The sequence below is a fragment of the Sceloporus undulatus genome, unplaced genomic scaffold, assembly GCF_019175285.1.
Source record: "Sceloporus undulatus isolate JIND9_A2432 ecotype Alabama unplaced genomic scaffold, SceUnd_v1.1 scaffold_12, whole genome shotgun sequence".
Taxonomy (NCBI): Eukaryota; Metazoa; Chordata; class Lepidosauria; order Squamata; family Phrynosomatidae; genus Sceloporus; species Sceloporus undulatus.
Genome location: NW_024802934.1, coordinates 4,439,369 through 4,459,492, shown reverse-complemented (window position 1 = coordinate 4,459,492; position 20,124 = coordinate 4,439,369). Strand labels below are relative to the sequence as shown.

The 20,124-nt window shown below is 44.2% G+C and overlaps 2 protein-coding genes across 3 annotated transcripts in view; one reads left to right on the top strand and one right to left on the bottom strand.

The window, feature by feature from the left end:
- Positions 1-213: 213 nt before the first annotated feature.
- LOC121917178 (T-cell receptor-associated transmembrane adapter 1-like) lies at positions 214-5,114 on the top strand. The gene is made up of 4 exons (XM_042442901.1): positions 214-326; positions 1,585-1,655; positions 2,759-2,817; positions 3,823-5,114. The coding sequence occupies exons 1-4, from the start codon at positions 238-240 to the stop codon at positions 4,081-4,083; spliced, it is 480 nt and encodes a 159-aa protein (XP_042298835.1). The 5' UTR covers positions 214-237; the 3' UTR covers positions 4,084-5,114.
- Positions 5,115-14,454: 9,340 nt separating this feature from the next.
- Positions 14,455-20,124, bottom strand: part of LOC121917201 (Holliday junction recognition protein) — a 33,922-nt gene continuing 28,252 nt past the window's right edge. For both annotated transcript variants that reach the window (XM_042442946.1, XM_042442945.1), the window contains 2 exons: positions 19,237-19,330; positions 14,455-15,244 (listed from right to left, as the gene is read on the bottom strand). In XM_042442946.1, the coding sequence (XP_042298880.1) occupies positions 15,115-15,244; positions 19,237-19,330 (224 nt within the window). In that variant the 3' untranslated portion in view covers positions 14,455-15,114. The remainder of the gene's footprint in view (positions 15,245-19,236; positions 19,331-20,124) is intronic.

Sequence of the window (20,124 nt, the reverse complement as noted above, 5' to 3'; positions counted from 1 at the left end):
TGATACCATATTTGTGCCCACTGGCTGCAGTTTGTTTCTTGCATTCCTGGCAGTTCTTCTGGATGAGAACTAGTTCATGGATCACCACTCTGAGTCATACAGCTCTAGGTAAACTCAGTGGGCTATTCTTTGAGGCTGCCACTATGCCATTTTTTCTCATGGGAAATGGAGGAAGGTGGGAAGAAGTATTGTAAATAACATGACAAGGTCATACAACTGAATCACATAAAATGTAGAATGCCTACTTGTTTTCAGCTTTCCTACTTCTTTTTTTCAAAATATTTTCCAGGTAAAATATACGAAGATTACCCCAAACATAGTCCAAGGTATGGCCAATGTTCATTTTCTGATCATTTATTCTCTCCTGTAAGGTACTGGTATGGTACAATCTTCTCCTTTGTGTTCATAACTCACAGACATGGTGGACTGGGTCATAAGGTACCCTTTTACAGGTGGGCCTTTGATATGAAAGAATAACATTATATATTATTGTATAATAAAGGAGAGAAGACATTTCCCCCCACAGCTCTCCCTTTCCCTGTTTAGTATGCCATACCATCTTCCTTGTTAATTTGTACCTTTCCTCAGCTGTCTCAAGCAGCTTTTCAATGATGCTGTTTACAATCACCAGCATAAATCACCCCAAAATCTGCCATATCTTTTATTGGTGGGTACCGCCAACACCCTTTCCATGTGTACATATTGCAATACAGTTCATTATTTAGTTAAATAGCTCTTAGGTGTCATTTATTGTCTTGAGGCTGTTTCACACAACACAGTTACAGTCAACCCTCCACATCTGCGGCTTTGACTTTGCAGAGTTGATTATTCATGGATTTTAATACTATATTATATATAGGAATTTCTAGCTCCTCCAGCATGACTCTGCTGGAAATTGACCATAGAGTTGCAATAAAGGACCTAGAGATTTCTAGAGAAAACTTCTCTAAGCATTTGAAGATCCCCCAGCTTTATTCTGTGGTGGATGTTGGCCAGAGTTGCACTGGAGAATCTAGAGATTCCTAGAGAAGTGTTCTTCCAGATTAAAAACAAAAGGGTATTTTTTTATTTACAGATTTTCCACTTTCACGGGAATCCTATGCTCCTAACCCCAGTGAATGTGGAGGGCTCATTATATAGCATTATGATCTCACTTTAAATGCTCAGGCCACATACTATGGAAAATCTGGGATTTGTGCTTTGGTGAGACATTTGAGTTTGGTGGCTGAGAATCCTAAGTACTCCTTCTTAAACTGCAAATCTCATAGGATGGAACCATGGCAGTTCAAATGGAATCATAGTGCTATAATTGTGTACTGTCAAAGGGCCCTTAGATAAATTCTTTCACTCAAGAACAAAGCACCCAAGGGATAATAAATATATTTTGTATGATGAACAATTAATTTTAAACAAATTGTGAGTGTTGGGAATATAACTTTGTAAATGTGGATTTTAACGTGTTGTAAGCCGCTTTGATTGTCCTGTCACACAAAAGCAGGATATAAATAAAAGTTTTATTTATTTTATTATTTATGTTTAAACAGCATTCTTAGAAATTTAAACTTCTTTTTCTTTTTTTTACAGCGATGGTGAATTTTATACTGAAGAATGCCCTGTTTATGACAATCTAAATCACTGCCACCCAGAGATGCTAAGTAAGTTGTATTTAAGATTGTCAATTTATTACATTTGTGGTGTGGGAGGGGAAAATTCAGCCTCTAGTCCACATGTGGCCTCAACCCCATTTTTTGTTCCCCCAAATCCATCCTGAGTGTTCCAAAACACCCAGAAAACGCCAATATTTTTCAGGCAAAAACCATTACCCACCCCCAGCCCCCACATTGCACCAAACTACCATCTGAAGTAGATCCCCACTGAACCTCCAGACCCAAACCTCCTAATTATTTTTCAGTATAATTAAAAAAAATCAAAAGCACTTTAAGGTAATTTAAAAATAATACTATTCAAATATGTTGTTTTGGGGGACTCCTCACACAGTACGATCTCCATTAATCTTTCCCCAAAGGCAGCTGGGATCATTGCAATACCACTTCCAGTTGTCAAAATGGTGACTATCATGGTGCAACCCTCTGGCCCTCAGGATATGCTGACTCTAGTTTTCGGCTGAAAAAATGGGTGAGAAACCCAGAAGTGAAAACTGATATAGACCACTTCTGGGTCTGATTTTTAGCTGAAAATGGCCTGCCACTGGGGCAAAATCTGGTCCTGGCCCTCTTCCCATTGCCCAGTCCTCATTTCAAACGCTATGACTAAACCAAAGATGAAAGGAAAGATTTGATTTTTTTTTTGTTTCGTATTGTTTTGAAAACAGAATGTCTATGGCTAGCATTTCCTGTTTGGAAATTACAAGATTGTAAACTGGAATTATAATCTCGTAATTTGGATTCACGTTTATGGTAATTTATGACTGAACATGAACTTCAAACGCTACCTTTTCAGTGCCACAAGAAAAGGGTTTCTGAGATACTGCAGTTAGGTGTGCTAGGAAAGGACATCTGCAATGCTCTCATTTGTGGCGAACATTAACAAAAGCAGCTGTGGCAAGACCCCAAGGGGTGTATCCAGCTGGTCCCAAGCATTTCGGATAAGGGAAACTCAACCTGGTATTACTATTTTTTGACATATATTTAAAATTGCCTTGTTGCTTATTAATTGAAAATGAAAGTTTAATTATGAATGTTTAAATCACTCAGAAACTAATTTTTCCAAACTTTTTCTATTTCAAAATATTCTCCAGATGAAAGCTGTTATGAACAAATGAATGCTCAGCCTCACCCCTCTGCCAGTGATGTACAGGTATTAGTTTTATACTGAATTTTATTTTCTATTCAGGATGGGCTTTTAAAAAAAATTAACTTCCATATTTAAGGCGGGTTATAAACCGCCATGAAAGTACGGAGTCAGTCCGTACTAGGGTCATGGGGGCCTCCTTGACGAGGTCACGACCGTGCCACCTCTATATGGGGCGGCGCGGACTTCATGTCGTCGGTCTGCGCCAGGGCACTTAGTGCGCCCTTTGCACGGACCAGGAAGGAGCTCCGTTTCAGAGCTCCTTCCTGGTTTGCGGCGCCGCTTTGCGTTGCTGGGCACAGCCTTCAGATGGCTGCGCCCAGCGAAGCAATGGAGAAAGGGGCCAAGCGGCCCCTTTCTCCTCCTCCCCGCCGCCGCGGGGTGTCCTTGGGGCTTGAAGCCCCAAGGACACCCCTTTCCAGGCTGTGGGGAAGGGGCCTTTTGCCGTTTCCCCGCAGCCTGAAAAGCGGCGGATTGGGGCCTCAGCGGCTGCCATTCTAGCAGCTGAGGCCTCGATACACCGGGGAAAGGGGTGGGTACAGCCCACCCCAAATGGGCGGTCTGTAACCCACCTAAGATTTTATAAATGTTTCTGTATACTTTTTAACGTGTATTGTATCCAAATATGTTGGAAAGTCACCTTATTTTTGGAAGAAAAGTGGGAAATAAAGGAATAATAATAATAATCCACTTAATTATATTTAACATTTAACACAATCTTTTATAAATATAAAAAATATATACAAATTATATAACTTCCTAACAGATTATATTTGTTTAATCTTATTTTGAATATTATTTCTATGATCTATTCTGGATGTTTTACCTGTATATATTTATAAAATAAGAAAAAATACAGGTAAAATATAAACTGATTGCAATCTGCCCAGTTCATTTTTCTGTTTTATACAAATGAGCTTTTAATTTTATGCATGTTATTGTGTATGAAAAGACAGACAGGTAACAAAACAACTGCCATTGGATCAATCATATGTATTTATTTTGAAGCAGGTAGTGGAGCACCAGATGTGCTATGCTTCCTTGGATCACAGTGTCAAAAGAAAACAGAAAAGAAATAAAAAGAAATATCCCACCTTAGGAATGGATGAAGACCACCTTCCTGGAAGCAATCCTATATCCTCAGACACCTGCATTTATCTCAACAGTGAACAGCTGAGTGCTGAAAACAAACTGACTGATAATACTATTCATGAAGATCCCTTCGGTGTATTTGGTTTCATCCACACTACAAATGATGACAGATTTCAGTAGAGATTTGCTCAGCCAAGTAATTGTGGCCAATAAAACAGATAATCTAGTTGCAAAATAACCAAACTCACCAACTGCAGTTGGAATTTAGCAGTTGAAAAATAATTGGCAGAATGTGAAGAACTCCAGAAGCAACTGCAAGTACTTTTTCTTTGGAGCTCATTATGGGTATGTCCAAATGATATATGTTGCTTGTAGTGCACTTCTTCCCTCGGTTTCATGCCTAGTATTAATATATGCTTCAGAGATGAGGGCAATCATAAGTTTAATATGAATGATGTCAGCATCACGAAGCCAAGAAAAGTAAAAAGGAAAGCCATGGTAGTTTCAAGTCCCAGTTCAAAAATTTACGGAGGCAAGTGTCTAAATGATGTGGTGAACCTTTTCTGAAGTTAAACAAGCTTTTGTGTCAAGAGTTATCTCCATGAGCAATACTATTTCACATTTTTTTTCTTTCAAGAGAACTGGGACTCTATATTACTGGATGCTTATGCAGAAGAGACTGATTCATACAAGACATTATTTGTACAGTGAAGATACCTGTATTGCTTCCTCACTACCCTCCCCATAACATATATGTAGTGCACACTGTAATGCATGTGTAAAAACTGTAATATATGTAAAAACTGTAACTGATCTGAGATAACAACTGGGATTACTTTCAAGAGAGGGGAACATTTGTGGGTCAAAGTTTCTCTTCTCTGTTATGTGCTATCATCTTCATACAACCAGTATGAAGAATGTGCCCAACATTGAGTACAAAATGTACTGAATGCTCATGCAGAGCAAAATGTTGCTCATTTACTCCATAGTTAGTATTTGCCACATTGTTCATGTAATAACACCATGTAGTATTTAAAGTCAATTAGAGACTCATGTGCTTTGGTTCATCTAATTAGCACTTTGTTAGCAAGTTTAATGTCTTCTTATGTTTAGTTTCCTGCTGGTAAGTACTACTAGAGTCAATCCACATTACTTAATGTGTGTGTAATGTTTTATACACTCAGATTCAATTGTCCATAAAGAAAGTGGTAAATGAGGTATAAAAATAATTCTCTAAAGAATAATTTGATGTATTTTTCAGTATTTAAAATATTACTATCGGCTTTCACACAACTTTTTCATAATCTATTGCAGATGAAGATGTTCTTCCTTATTATTCCCAAGAAATACATATTTAGGACAGTCCAAATCCTTAACTTGGCATAAACCTACCTTATTTTAAGCCCAATACTGTAGGAAAATGAGACTGAATTAAGCAAATTTTACTGCTATAAAATCAGTGAGTGACATTTAAGTGTGGGCTGTTACAAAGCAAAGCCTGGTTGGTTAACCTTCTTGAAATTATGTTTAATGGTAGCCTTATGCTCCTAGTGGGCAAATGTAAAGGCATGTCATCTAGATTATCTTCCATTAACTTTCATATACCAAGACCTTTCAATTAACTGTAAGGCAAATAGTCAGATCTAATGTTTTTGCAAGAACAAACCTCTAGCGCCAAAATGTTCATTGAAAATAACCCTTACCTTGTGACCTAATCAAGTAAATTAAGTACTTAACATTATTAATTCATGCTTGAACTGAAGAACTACACAAATGTTAGCATACATCCACTGAGCCATCTGGCATCATTTAGTGTGCTGTCAGCTATGTTTCTGTAAGAGTTCAGGAAAGGTCTTAATTTTATTAATACACCATAAAACTATAATCCAGCATCGTTTCATTCACATACATTCATTCATTCATGACAGTAGAAATAGTAATCCAATCACATGTAAATATACCAGGAATGAAAAATCATACAGTTATCTCTAATAACAACGTATCAGAATGTGTAGTGGCCTCCCTGTTGTTGGGGCTCCCGGATGAGGGGTTAAACAGATGGTCGAAATAAGCAGGTTTCCGGCCAGATTTGAACCCGTGCATTTAGATAGCACATGCCTTGAGGCTGGGTGGAAATCGCACTCAATCCGTGCGACAGGGGAAAAGCCGGACTAAAAAGGAGCTGGATTTTCCTGCTTCTTCCTGGAAAGCGCACATCTTTGCATGTACATATAAATGCACCACAATCAGGATGGCTCTAAACGGGTGCTCTTTCCAAACCCTAACCCTAATTGTGCATTTAAAAGCCCTGTTGCAGAAGTGCATTTAAACGGAACAGAGCTGCCGTACAAAAGTGGTGAAGGTGGCAATGCCCAAACGAGAAATCGTGACACCTTTCATGAAGATGAGTACAATATACGCAAAACAGTTAGAGAGGGGGCATGGGTGAAGGGGGGATTATTGTACCTTGCTGGCATCTGCATGGGCACACCTCTGCTCTGATACCCTATCTTGGTGAAGCACTGCACATGCAAATGTGTGCAGGTTTACAGGGAAGGCCATCCAATGAGATGGCAGTCACCGGTGGTTCGCTCCTGCGAAGGTGCGTAGGGATGGTAGGGGGAACAGTAAAAAAGAAGAAGTATCCAGCGCATGGCTTGAAGCTGCACCGTGAGGTCATGACAGGGGAATGGTTGTTGTGGTTGGGAATGGTTGTGGTTGATGGGGTTTCAATATGGCTTCAGAAAAGGCAGCTTCAAGGCGCTTTTTCCAGCCCGTTTGAATCAGATTATCTTAATCCATTTCATTGTGGTTTTAGGCCTGGTTATGGAACAAAAAGTACTCTGGTTGTCTTGCTGGATGAACTTTGCCAGAACTGGATCAGGGGACTGTATCTCTGTTGGTTTTTCTGGACTTCGTTGGTGGCTTTTGATGCCATTAACACCATACTGGGACACCATACTAGGATGATATTAGAGGGCACTGTTTTACAGGGTCTCCTTTCCTGGAAGGGTGAGCCCAGGTGGTGCTGCTGAGGATTCTTGATTCCTTGGCTGCTGACCTACAGAGTCCCTCAGGGCTATTTTGTCTCCCATGCTGTTCAACATATACCTAGTACTGCAGGTAGAAGTTGACCATAAATTTGGCATTTGTTGCCAGTAGAATTGTAATCACACCCAACTTATTTCTCCTTTCTATTAAATTCCAAGGAACTTGTTTTGATTCTAGAGTATGGCACCTGCCATGGACTGGATGAAAACAAAATTGAAGCTTGAAAAAAGATAGATATGCTCCTGGTCAGTATATCAAGAAGTAGGAATCGAGCCTGTGCTGCATTTGGCTGTTGTAAATAGCTCTCTGAGGAATGCAGTTAATGTGAATGAGAACAATCTAGGGGTCAAGAAAAAGAAAAAGTCTCTTGGAGCCAAGCAGAACCAACTGGAAATATGCACAAATGGAATCAAAAGCCACTACCAGAAGTCAGCAAATTAAGGCAACAGAATAGGCAAAGATATATTTGATTACTAGAACCAACATTGGTAGTTGCTTATCCATCTGTGCATCAGATCATGTTTTCTAAAGAGGCTGCCTGTGACGTAGGAACAGCTGGAGCTGGTCTGTGCTGGAAATGTTGATATTCCAGACTAATGCAGCTATGTCTTTGAAAACTTAAAAGTTAAACCTCTCAAACCTCTACCTCAAGAGACCTGATCTGGCCAGTGACACACGTTACCTCCCATTTGGATTATTGTAGGTTTGAGTGTTGACCTATGACTCTGAATACCAGGTTGTAAGTCCCAGCTTGGCCATGAAATCCACAGGGTGACATTGGGCAAGTCACATGTTCTCAGCCTTCAGGGGAAGTCAATCTGTGCTGAACAGATCTTGCCAAGAAAACCCCATGATAGATTCACGTCAGGGTCACTTAAGTCAGAAACAACTTGAAGGCACACAACATGATTTACATGGGCCTCTCTTTGAAGTGTTGAAAAACTTCTGGTGGTAAAAAGAACGGAACGTTGGACTTACCTTTCCAGCAGAGAAGGTCCGAGCATCCTGACTTTGGGTGGCTCCACCCACTTGGCTCCTGATAGGCAGGTAGAGATGAAAACACAATCCAGGGCCCTGGCCCCGCCCCCACGGGCAGAGCTACCCCAGGAACCCCAGTTGATGACAAGTCAAGGAAAAAGTCTCTCATGTATTTGAATCTAAGATGTATTGGAAAGTCTTGGCTATGAAAAAAAATTTTTTTAGTGTGGCCACCCACCCGCGCCAGTAGGCAAGAACAGGGTGGGGAGGATGTTCGTACCTTCTCTGCTGGAAAGGGATGTATATCAGGTAAGCCCAACGTTCCGTTTCCCAGCAGAGAAGGGGACGAGCATCCTGACTTTGGGATTTACAAAAGCAGGCCAAATTTAGGGAGGACCGGCTGGTGCAGATGAGGAAGAACATGCTGTAACACCCTTAGACCGAAGGCTGCCTTGCTGACTGGAAAAGGTCAAGCTTATAGTGTCTGACAAAGGTAGAGGGTGTCTTCCACGTGGCTGCTCTGCAAATCTCAGCCAGGGGGGCATTGGTGGTTAACGCCGCCGAAGCAGCCGCATTCCTGGTTCAGTGGGTAGTGATGCCCCCTGGCGGTTGTAAGTTGACCGTCTTGTAGCAGATGATGATGCATTGTCTAATCCATCTTGACAGAGTGGAAACCGACACCTACCTTCCTTCCTTTTGAGTTTGGTCGAAAGGAAACGAAGAGGGCTCCTGATTTTCTGAAGGTGGCTGTTCTTGAGGTAAACCTTTATGGCCCTTTGGACGTCAGGGGTATGCCAGATCTTCTCCAAGTCCTTTGAGGGATGTGGGCAGAAGGAGGGAAGGACAATGTTTTGGGATGTGTGGAAAACAGTTGACTTTGGGGATGAAGGTCGGATCCAGTCGCAGGAGGATAGAGTCTGGTCTGATGATGCATAATTCCTTACGGACGGATAGGGTGCCAATCTCGGACACTCTCCTCGCCGACGTGAGCGCCGGCAACATCAACATCTTAAGAGTGAGGAACTTGAGAGGCACCTCCTTCAATGGCTCGAACGGGTGGATGGTCAAAGCCTTCAGGATCTCGTGGAGGTCCCATGAGGGGAACCGATGTCTGGTTGGAGGCGCCTTGTTAGCAACCCCTTTAAGGACCTGCGAATATGGGGATGGTGAGATATCTTGGCCGCCTCTTCATGAGGAAGGATGGAGGTGATTGCTGCCACCTGTCTTTTTATGGTGTTAGGACGCAGGCCCTGGTGAAAGCCATCCTGGAGGAACTGAAGGACTGTAGAGACTGAAAACTTGATGAAATCTTTCTTCTTGCATTTACACCATCTTTTAAATGCCCTGAAGGTGTATTCGTAGATTCTGATCGTAGATTGACGTCTAGATGCTAAGATAGATTCGACTACCTCTGGAGAGTAGCCGTAGCCCATTAGCATGTGTCATTCGATTTCCAGGCGTGAAGCTGAAGCCAGGCTGGGTCCGGATGGTGGATCTGGCCTTGAGTCAGCAGGTCCAGTCTGATTGGCAGGGGAAAACTCTGAGTTGACATGCTGAGGATCTTGGAGAACTAGGGCCGCCTGGGCCACGCTGGGGCCACCAGGATGACCCTTGCCCTGGTCCTGCAGATCCTGGACAGAAGTTTTGTGAGCAAAGGAATTGGAGGGAGAAGGCCCTCCAGCCAGGGGCAATTGAGAGCATCTATGTCTTCGGATCCCTCTGTCTGGAATCTGGAGAAAAATCTTGGAGTCTTGGCATTGGATGGTGAGGCAAACAGATCTAGCAGTGGATGGCTGAGCCTTTGGGTGATGTTTTGGAACATTTCTGGGTGTCGACTCCACTGTCCTTGGTCTATGTCGGTTCGGCTTAGCCAATCGGCTTTGGAGTTTAGAGATCCTTGAAAGGTGCTCGGCCTCCTGAGATGTGAGGTTGGCCTTGGCCCAGGTCAGAAGGGACTGGGCTTCTTCCATCAGGGACCAGGACCTGGTCTCCCCGGCGGTTGACATGAGCCTTGGCTGTGATGTTGTTTGTCCTTATTAGGACAGGTTTGTGACAAATCATTTGTATGAAAGCCTGAAGTGACAAGCGGATCGCTTGCAGCTCTAGCCAGTTGATGCTGTGTGTTCGCTCCATCGGGTTCCAGCGGCCCTGAGCTAACTGCATCCCACAGACGGCCCCCCAGCCCCGGAGGCTGGCGTCCGTGGTGATCTGGACCTTTTGTGGTTTCCAAATCGGTTGACCCCTGTGGATTGCTTCGGAAGTCCACCAATGAAGCGTCACGCATACGATGTTGGTAAGAGAAACTTTCTTGGATCTCTTGAGGGTGATGGCTTGCTGGTGAGGGAAGAGAAGCCATTGTAGTGGTCTGGCGTGGAACCTTGCCCAAGGCAAGCATTCGATGGCTGCAATCATGAGGCCTTGGAGGTGAGCCAGAAGTTTCAGGCTGGCTTGCAGAGTGTCTAGGGCTTTTAGGACAGTTGTTGGATGGACTGGATCTGGTCTGGTGGGAGGCGCACCATCCCCGACCAGGTGTCTATGAGGGCCCCTAGATGGTGGATCTGTTGATCTGGGTGAAGAGTACTTTTCTCCCGATTTATCAGGAATCTGTGATCTTGTAGAGATGTGAGAATCTAGTTGGTGTCTAGAATCCCCTGACCTCTGGAGGGTGACCGGATCAACAGGTTGTTGAGGTATGGGTAAACATGTAAATGGAGAGACCTCCAATGGGCGACCAAAGACACCATGACCTTGGTAAAGACCCGGGGCGCCAAAGCCAGTCCAAAGGGGAGTGCCCTGTATTGAAAATGGCACTTGTCATATCTGAAGTGTAGGAATCGCCGCGAGGAAGGATGAATCAAAATATGCAAATAAGCATCCCGTAGGTCCAGCGAGGAGAGGAAGTCTCCAGGTTGGAGGCTGTCTAGTGTGGCCTTTAACGTCTCCATTTTGAACTTTTTCTTGAGGATGAACCGGTTGACCCCTCTCAGGTTTAAGATGGTTCTCCAAGCACGGTTTTTCTTGGGCACTAGGAAGAAGGTTGAATAACATCCTTGTCCCCTTTGTTTTCTCAGGACAGGTTCGATGGCCTGAATGGTCAGCAGGCATTTGATGGCTTCCAGTAGGAGTTGATGCTTGTGGGGATCTTTCGACCTGGGAGATGGTGTTAACATGTCGCCGGGCATATGATGGAACTGAATTTTGTAGCCTTGACGAACGGTGTCTAGGACCCACCTGTCTGAGATGGATCTCTCCCAGATGTGGCTGAATCCCTGAAGCCTGCCTCCTACTGGAGGGACCACGTCATTGCGGGGTATTTTTGCAGGTTTGTTTGGTTCTCCTCCCTCCTTGCAGGGGAAAGAGGATTTATTTTGTTTGATGAACTTGGAGTCTCCCCATTTTGGTTTGCTGGGCCTGGACTCCCTGGCTCGGAAAGAGTTGGAATTGGAAGAATAATAAGATTGAGAGGAGCGAAAGGAAGAGCGGTCTCTTATTGTCCCTTTTCTTAGCCAAGGGAAGTGCTTTCTTTTTATCCTTTCCCTCGACCAACACGGATTCTAAGGATTCCAAACAGTTTAGACCCAAAGAAGGGAGTGAAGGCCAGGTTCTGTTTGGACCTGGAATCTACATTCCAGTTTTTTAGCCAGAACTGTCTACAAACCACCAGTCGCTGCTTGGGCCCTGGCGCACTGTTGGATAGCATCAAGGGTGCCATCAGCTGCGAAGGTGACAGCTTTGGCCATCTTGTTGATCGTCTGTTTGACCTTGGTATCAGGGTTTGGTAGTATGTCAAGTTGTTGGGACCACTGGAGGCTGGCACCCATTATCATGGAGATAGTAGTCACCGCCCTAATGGCAATGGACATGGCTTTGTGGGCTTTTTTGAGCGCCCCTTCAGCCCTTCAGTCCTCCGGGTTTCTGAGGGTGTCCTCACCATCCCTGCTGAATACAGTGGACAAGACTAGCGCCAACACGGGAGCATCCACCAATGGGACCTTAAGCTTATCTATGATGGCTGGCTGAAGAATATAGTGTTTACGGGTAATGCTGTGATTGGGTCTGCCAGAGGCTGGTCTCGCCCACTCGTCCCTAACGATTTGCATGATGTTAAGAGGACAGGGAATTTGTTGGACCGAAGATGTTGTGACTGGAAACAGTTCCTCACTGACCTTGGGGAGGTCGGAATCTAGTGAGGGTGGCTGCCCAGGGGGCAGGCTAATGCCTAAGGTTTTGGTTGTCTTTTTTATAAGCGGAGCATAGTCCTCTGGCTTGAATAAGCAAGAGGATACTTGAGAATCTCCATGGACTTCACCCTCATCTTGTGACAATTCCTCCTCCTCAGTCTCAGAAGCTCATCAGAAGAGTGAGGGGCGCGGGCTCGCTTGCGTTTGATAGAACTCCTAGTATATCTGGCCTGTTTGGCTGGGGGGCAGTAGGAGCGTTAGGAGTCAGAGTATGATCATGAAGCTCCCTCGTCATCCCACTTCGCTTCTGAAGAGGAAATCCCCCCATCATCCTCAAGATGGCGGCCCCCATGTGAGGCTGCGGGCTCAGCCTGTTCTAGTTGTTGGGCGGGCCCATGATGGTGGCGCCCATCGACGGCTGCGTGGCCAGGATGGCGCACTTCTGGGTTGGCTCCAAAATGGCGGCCCCCCATTGCCGACCATGTGGTCAACATGGCCGCGTCATGAGGAGTCGGCGTGGGCCCAGTGCCGCCACGGTGGGTGTCGGCAGTCCACGGGGGTCCCCACCCGCTGAGAAAAGGCACCTTGCGGTCACCAGGAGAGAAGTGGGCCTGTGGTAGGAAGGGCCCCGGCCACACGAAGAAGGGGGAACCCCCCAGAAATGGGCCGCCACCCCAGAGTGGCATATTGGGTCCGAAGGAGTGCAATCCTGCGCGATTGCCCTCTTCCTGGGGGGCCCTGACTAAGGTCGGGGCTTCCCTTGTGAAGAAGGACCGGAACCACTGCAGCATCTGCGGTGGAGGGGGGAATTACTCACGTCCTCCTCGTTGGAATCCGACGTCCCCAGTGCAGGATCTCTCTGTTCTGACCCTGACCGGGTCGTCTGGGAGACCCTTGCCTCAGCAGCGGAAGGGAGGGTGAGCTCGTCTGGTGGCTGTGGGCACGCTTCCCCTACAGGGACGGTCCGTGGCGGAGAGGTCACACTGGGAGCAGCCGGTAAAGCCGAGGCTGGCCTGGCCTGGGCGGAAGCGAGCTCCCCTGTGGGCCTGGACTCTTTGTCACTGGCCATGGCTCTAGCTCAAAGGGGGGAAGTGGGAAGAGGAAAGAGAAGGAGAGAGGAAAAAGTTTTTTTTAAAAAAAATAGATTGGGAGGTAAAGGAAAGAGGAAGTGAGGAAGCCAGGCGAGCCAGGGGGAGCTGTAGAAGAGCAAAATCCAAAATCTCAAAGGAGCGACGAGAGAAGGAGAAAAACATCCTACCAGGAGCGAGGCAGGAAGAAGACTGGAGTTCGTGGGGGGGGGGGGGGGGGGGGGGGGGGGGGGGGGCAGGGCCTTGGATTGTGTTTTCATCTCTACCTGCCTATCAGGAGCCAAGTGGGCAGAGCCACCCAAAGTCTGGATGCTCACCCCCTTCTCTGCTGGGAAACTATAGCTAGTGTTCACTGGGGCTTGTTACAGTAAGCACACAACTCTCTGGTTACAGCAATTCTACTGGCTAGCTATATTCTATTCAACAGAAGCTTCCTCAGAAATTCAATACAACTTATTGTATGACTTCAAGTAGTTTCAAATTTATGGCGAACCTATTATGGGCTTTTCTTTGCAAGGTTTGTTCCAAGGAGGCTTGCCATTGTCCCCTTCTGAGCCTGAACGTGTGTGATTTACCCAAGGTCACCCGCTGTGTTTCTTAGGGTGAGTGGAAATTTGAATGCTGGTTTCCAGCACTGTGTCATGCTGGTTCTCAATGTAACTTACTCCTTAGTGAGTTTAGGACTGAAACTTTACATCAGAAGTTAAAATTCTGTTAGATGTTTTATGTTGAAACTCGTGTTATGTTATTGACTGGAGTAATATAGTTATCTGTTAGTTATGATAGAACTTCGCATAATAACCATTTCAGAATGAAAACTCCAGGACTAGATAAACATTACAACATGAAAGTCCTTCTACAAAGGCAACTGAATTCCTATTTTTTAGGTGTTCTTTGCACATATCCAAAAGTGATATATCATGTGTTATTTACATTTTCAGTGGCCAAAATGCATTTGCAAGCTAAAAAAAACCCTTGAATCAACTTTTCAACCAATTCCACTTTTTGATAGTCCTCTGGACCCTACCCTGTCAGAGAAGTGGGGATTTGCTGTAACATTAATTCCTCCTGCCCACCCAACAGCATAGTAGGCAAGAAACGGAGGAGGTAGGTATTAGGAAATGGACAGGAAGTAAAATACTATACTAGAAGCTGTGAGCAAAAGTCTAGCTTGCCTCTTCTTTTCAAACAGAAAACTCCCAGATATAATTGAAAAACTCAGTTAAGCAACCTAAATTCAACCATATATAAAGGTTTATTATGCAATAAAGATATAAAAGTGCCAAGCACTTTGGTGTACACATGTAACATGTTAAAATCATATTTGAAATACACAATCTTTCCAAATTTAGTATTTTCAGCAACAGAATAATGTTGATGCTCACCAAATGGTAAATTAAATGCATTTGAACAGCCTTTTACAGAACATCATGGATTAAGAGTATATCTTGATTAGCCAAGCAAACACTTAGTCACCATAAAATGATTTGTTCCTAATAAGGAACATTTAAGCTTGATGAGCTTTCAAAGAGGAAGAGAACTTTCTCTTAATAAGCCAAATGATCTCTGCAAAAAAGCAAGATTAGTTTGTTTTTAGAGATGTGGTCCCTATTTAACTTCTGGAAGGCTATTCAATTCTTGGGTGGCAAAGCATAAGTATAATGAGTTGGATTCAGTGCCACATGAGCCAAGGTCTGCTGATAAAACAAGAGTATTCACAGCTCTCTCTTCCTTTGCAGTCTCAGCATGCTTTTAAAGTCTGTGACTCTGTATTCAAAGTGAAGTGTTTGGGTTGTAAGATTAAGGAGAGCTGGTGAAGTGTTTTTCTATTTTCATTCATGAAAAGTCCATTGGGACAATGTTCCTTTCCTGGATGAAAAGACACTTTGGATCTAAGCAAGTTATCTTTTTATTTAAAAGTTATGAAGTCCCTTGGCATATTCCTCCAGAGATGACCCTTCATAGTCTTTACATGCAAGTTCTTCCACATGGACATTTTTACTTCTCATTTTCCCATCATTGTAGTTCAAGCATCTGGAAACACTGGAAAAAAGAATTTTATCAGTAAGAAATAAAAAGGAGTGACAATCCTAGAGTGTAGGCATCTGAACATGTGCTGTCAATAAACAAGCTCTTTCACCTGAAGACGGGGGCTTTTTGCACTTTTGTACAAAAAACTTTCCACCATGTTGCACCATTTCCGTACCTAATTAATGCACTAATGCATGGCTACAGCTTGACAAAGAAATCCATAAACAAAGATAAGATAATCAAATCCACTGTATATTACATAAGGTGTACAATGAGAATATACAACCTTAACACCAAAGCTAATAATTTTAAAGCCATTATTGCACTAACATTGTAAAATTGTAATCCTGCATACTTTCAGAGTTGAGTTTATCTAGAACATTAACAATATTGATCTGTGATCTGAAGCAAGGCATAGAACACAGCTTAGCAGTACAGCATGTAGATCAGGGGTAGGCAACCTTTTTGAGCCGGGGGCCGGGTTGCTGTCCCTCTGACAACTGGGGGGCCGAAGCAAAAAAATAAATAATTAAATAATTTTTTTAAAAAATGAAATAAATAAATAAACCGGGACAAATGTAGGACAAAATTTTCAAATGGAAGGCACTTTTTTTAAAAAAATGGAGGACACACAAAAAAATTTGCTGATTTTTTAAAAAATGTTAATATAAATGCATGTTTTGGAGGTTTCTATAGACAATTGCCCCCCTTGCCCGCCTCCTCCTGATAGGCCAAAGGCCCCACGCCCTCACGCAAGAGGCCAAAGGCTCCGGCGGCAATCGGCGGCAGGACCGGGCGGGGGCCGGTCCCAAGGCCTTGCCGGGCCGCATCCGGCCCGCGGGCCGCAGGTTGCCTACCCCTGATGTAGATAATTCAGGTACATCTCCTGCTCCTCCTACCAGGACTGGGAGAAATTTCTTTTTGAAGTCATGGTGAACCAGTCAGAATATATTAATACTGGTTATATATAATGTATTGGGTGTGAATTGTATGTTTTTCCAGCTAGAGTATGGTATGATCGCTTCGTTTGATCAGTGGTATTCAAAGGCCATGAATTAGTGCCAGTCTGCAATCCATTGGCTGTCAGTCCATAGCACATTTCCAGGGAAGAAAGAAACAATTGCTTGGTACAAATACAGCAGAACTTTGTTATCTGCTGTCTTGCCATCTGCGGATTTAAGCATCCGCAGACAGCACACAGCTGTGCCACCACTGGGACAATGGGATTGAAGTCCTCCCTCCTTCCCTCCCATCTCTCTCTCCTTCCTTCCTTCCTTCCTTCCTTCCTTCCTTCCTTCCTTCCCCCCTACCTCCTCCTCCAAGGCTTCTGCCCCAGGCTTGGCTTTGGGGGTGGAGGCTGCAACCCCATCAACTGGAAGGAGCTGGAACTGTGGCTTGGGTCTCGGAGCCCCCCCTGCCCCCAGGCCCAACACCCAGGATGGAACCTCCAGGCTCTAAGACCCAAGCCCCAGTTCTGGCTCCCTCCAGCCGACAGCGCTCCAGCCTCCAGTCCTGAAGTCAAGCCCATGGCAGAAGCCTCGGAGGGGGAAGTAAGGAGGTAAGGAAAGGAAGAAGGAGTCCCTCCTCCTTTCCTTACTTCCATACTTCAGTCCCATTGTCCCCAATGGCAGCATGGCTGTGTGGCTGCCCTGCCACTGGGGTCAATGAGAATTGAGCATCTGCGAATTTTGGTATCCATGGGAGGGCGTCAGGAACAAATCCCCTGTGGATACCAAGGGCCGACTATACAGTGCTCATCCCTGAGATGCTGGGGAAAAACCCTGCTGGTTTATCATACCAGAAAGCTTGAGAACCACTTTCTTACGCTAATTACGACCACCATATCCCCCCCCCCATTTTCTGAAGATTTTTTTTCTTTTTCTTCAGCTGAGAGAAGGGGCAGCTCCTATTCAGTTCTCAGCCAAATAAGTGGTTTGCCCTTTTCCTCAGCTGGGAGAAATATGCCTCCCTTCTCTCAGTTGAAGAAACAATCTGTCTGTTTCTTTGACTGAGAGAAGTGTAGTGACAGCAGGGCCTCCCACCCCATTTAGCATGTGCAGAAAGGGCTGGTTTGGGGAGCTCAGTGTGGGCAGCCTTATCCCCCACTGTCCTCTCCTTTGTCCATGGAGGCCCTAGGGCCCAGATTGTGTAGAAGCTGGCAGCCTGCCACGAGCAAGAAGACAAGCAAAAGGTCATGAAGGACTTTGGCCATCATGATCACAGGTAAGTGAAACTGCAGATACCAGTCCTACGAATTCTGGGATTGTACTGTATATTAATTCAGATATAATTACCCTTACTTTATAAAAACAATTAAACTGCCAATAAGAACCCTGAAAGAATGTAACGGCTTCTCTGTCCTATTTTCTTACTTGAATTCTAGAAAGAATGATATAAAGCTTCCTAGAACAATACAGGGTACTCTCTCCCAAGGCTCTCCATAAAGACTGCACTTTTCCTCACTAGGCCATACCCTTGGTCATTCACAAGAATGAGACAGCATAGAGAACGGGCAACTCCTGTATCATCAGTGCGCAAAGGGATCTTGAAGCACCTTTGGCTACATTCACCCAGCAGAAATAATTCAGTTTGTAATCACTTTAACTGCCATGGCTCAATGCTAGGCAATTCTGGGAATTATAATATAGTGCAACATTTAGCCTTCTCTGTCAGAGGACTCTGGTGCCATAACAAACTAGAAATTCGAGGATTCCATAGCATTGACCCATGGCAGTTAAAGTGGTTGCAAGCTGGACTGTTTCTGCAGTGAAGATGCAACCTTTGAAACTAACTCCTGCATCATCAGACTACAGTGGGACCTCAGTGGACATGCCATCTGCGTACTTGAGCATCTGTGGATGGCAATCTCATGTTGTCCTCAATGGCAGCGTGTGCATGCAGCTATAACACCACTGGGGACAACTGCACTGAAGTCCTCCCTCCCTTCCTCTCCCCCCCTTCCGAAGCTTCTTCCTTGGGCTTGGCTTCAGATTGGAAGTGGGGGTTGGAGTCCCATCGGCCAGAGGGAGACAGACCTGGGGCTTGGGTATCAGAGGGCCCCCCCCCCCGGGTTAAAAACCTGGAATGGAAAAACCCGGGACCCAAGTTGCAAGCCATGTGGCTGCACTGCCATTAGGGACAATGGGACTTGATCATCCAAGAATTTGGGTATCTGTGGGGAGTTCCGAAAAGGATCCTCCACGAATATTGAGGGCTGATTGTACTGTTTTCATTTCCAGGTATTGATAAAGGAGAGGCTGTTCCTAAGTATACAGAAGAGAAAATGCAATGATTTGACCACGCAGAGGTCTCTAGAGTAGACCCATTTCTGGGTACTGAAAAAGGGGGCATCCATTTCAGTGCAGAGAGGAAAATGACAGGGGAGAAAGAAAGGGAGAGAAACTAGTAAAGGGAGAAAAAGAACAGAGTGAGGAAAAAAATGGAGAAACAGAGAATGCTGATACAGACCTCAAACAGGTGGGCCAAAAAGGCTGCTCTAAACACAGCTGGAGGTTGAGCCGAGCCCAGAAGAGCCAGGCCAAAAGGAGAGGGAAAAAAACTGCTCCTTTTTGGTGGCCTAGTTCGAGACCATGCGTGTGTGGTTGCCATGGTCCCAGCATGAGTGGAGGCTGTCCCAGGATGGACCTTTTGGGCCATCTGTTTGAGGCCTTGGTTCCACCTACTTGGATTCACTACCCCTTTTAGCCCATGGCCTTTGTAAGATTCTGAAGCAATTATGAGACGCTTAGGCTGAAAAAGACTCCTATCCCTGTCCTAGAATTATCAACAAAAAATAACCAGTCAGTTGCATGAGTATCTGTGAACATGTAAGACTAATGATTTTCTGATTTGTATTAAATACATTTTAAGGCAACTCTCAGCACAAGACAAAATCTGTATCTCCAGTGTGCTGGCTAATAGGAACCTCTTAACCATTATCTCTTCTCCACAGTCTCCCAGAAACGGACAAAGGGATAGTGAAAAGAAAATCAGGTGGCACTTACTCTACTGTACAGTTTTGTGATCCTCCAGGAAAGACATAATTTTGCAAACACACGGAAATACTCTTATTGTCATTCTCATCTGCTATCATGGATTCTGTTAAAAAGACACACATGGTGAATAAAATAAATACTCAGCTAAGAACTTGGGAAGCAAAGGATGAAAATGACAAAACAAATCAATCTACCTTATACAAGGCAAACAATAAAAAAGCAGATGAAGCCTTTCCACTTAGCAAAATGTATAAATAAAAGTAAATCAAAACCTGATTTTTTAAAAAAATAAATGTTTCTTTGTGTCCTTACAAAATTAATACATAAATGTGTTCAAGCCCATACTTAAAAGGCTTTTAAGAACAAAATCTATGTCCTTCTATAAGTTTGCTTTACTATATAAAGCAAGCAAAAACAAAAATAGTTGAGCCACATTTGGGATAACCACATATCAGCTTATGAAACTGAGATACACTGTTTTTTAAAGGATGGTGTCATTCACCAATCAAAAGTAAACTAGGAAATTACTCATGAACCATTATTCCCACAGCTAGCTTTACAAGACAGAATATTAAACCAAATTCAAACCATAAATTAATATTCTGGTTTTGTTCCACACGTGATAATCACAGTTTCATGCTTAGAATGAAACACCAAACTATAAGCCTAATAAAGGATTTCTGGTTTTATTCTATTTTACATGAATAGAAGACAAAGGGGGCTACATGCGCATGGAAAAAGGTATGTCCGTATCTTGGCTTATTATGGTATGAACCTTCTAAAAGGAACAGTAACAGCATTATTGGGGCAAACTATAGACATATGTGCTTGTTGTCAGGGATGATGGGAGTTGTGGCTCTTCACCTGGCCTGGAACTCACCACCTGGTTGTGCACCA

Excerpts from the sequence above, each read along its gene's own strand:
- LOC121917178 (XM_042442901.1), top strand. The coding sequence starts at position 238 with ATGCCTACTTGTTTTCAGCTTTCCTACTTCTTTTTTTCAAAATATTTT. Across the intron at positions 1,656-2,758 it reads CTGCCACCCAGAGATGCTAA|ATGAAAGCTGTTATGAACAA; the intron begins GTAAGTTGTATT and ends AATATTCTCCAG. Across the intron at positions 2,818-3,822 it reads CCTCTGCCAGTGATGTACAG|GTAGTGGAGCACCAGATGTG; the intron begins GTATTAGTTTTA and ends ATTTTGAAGCAG.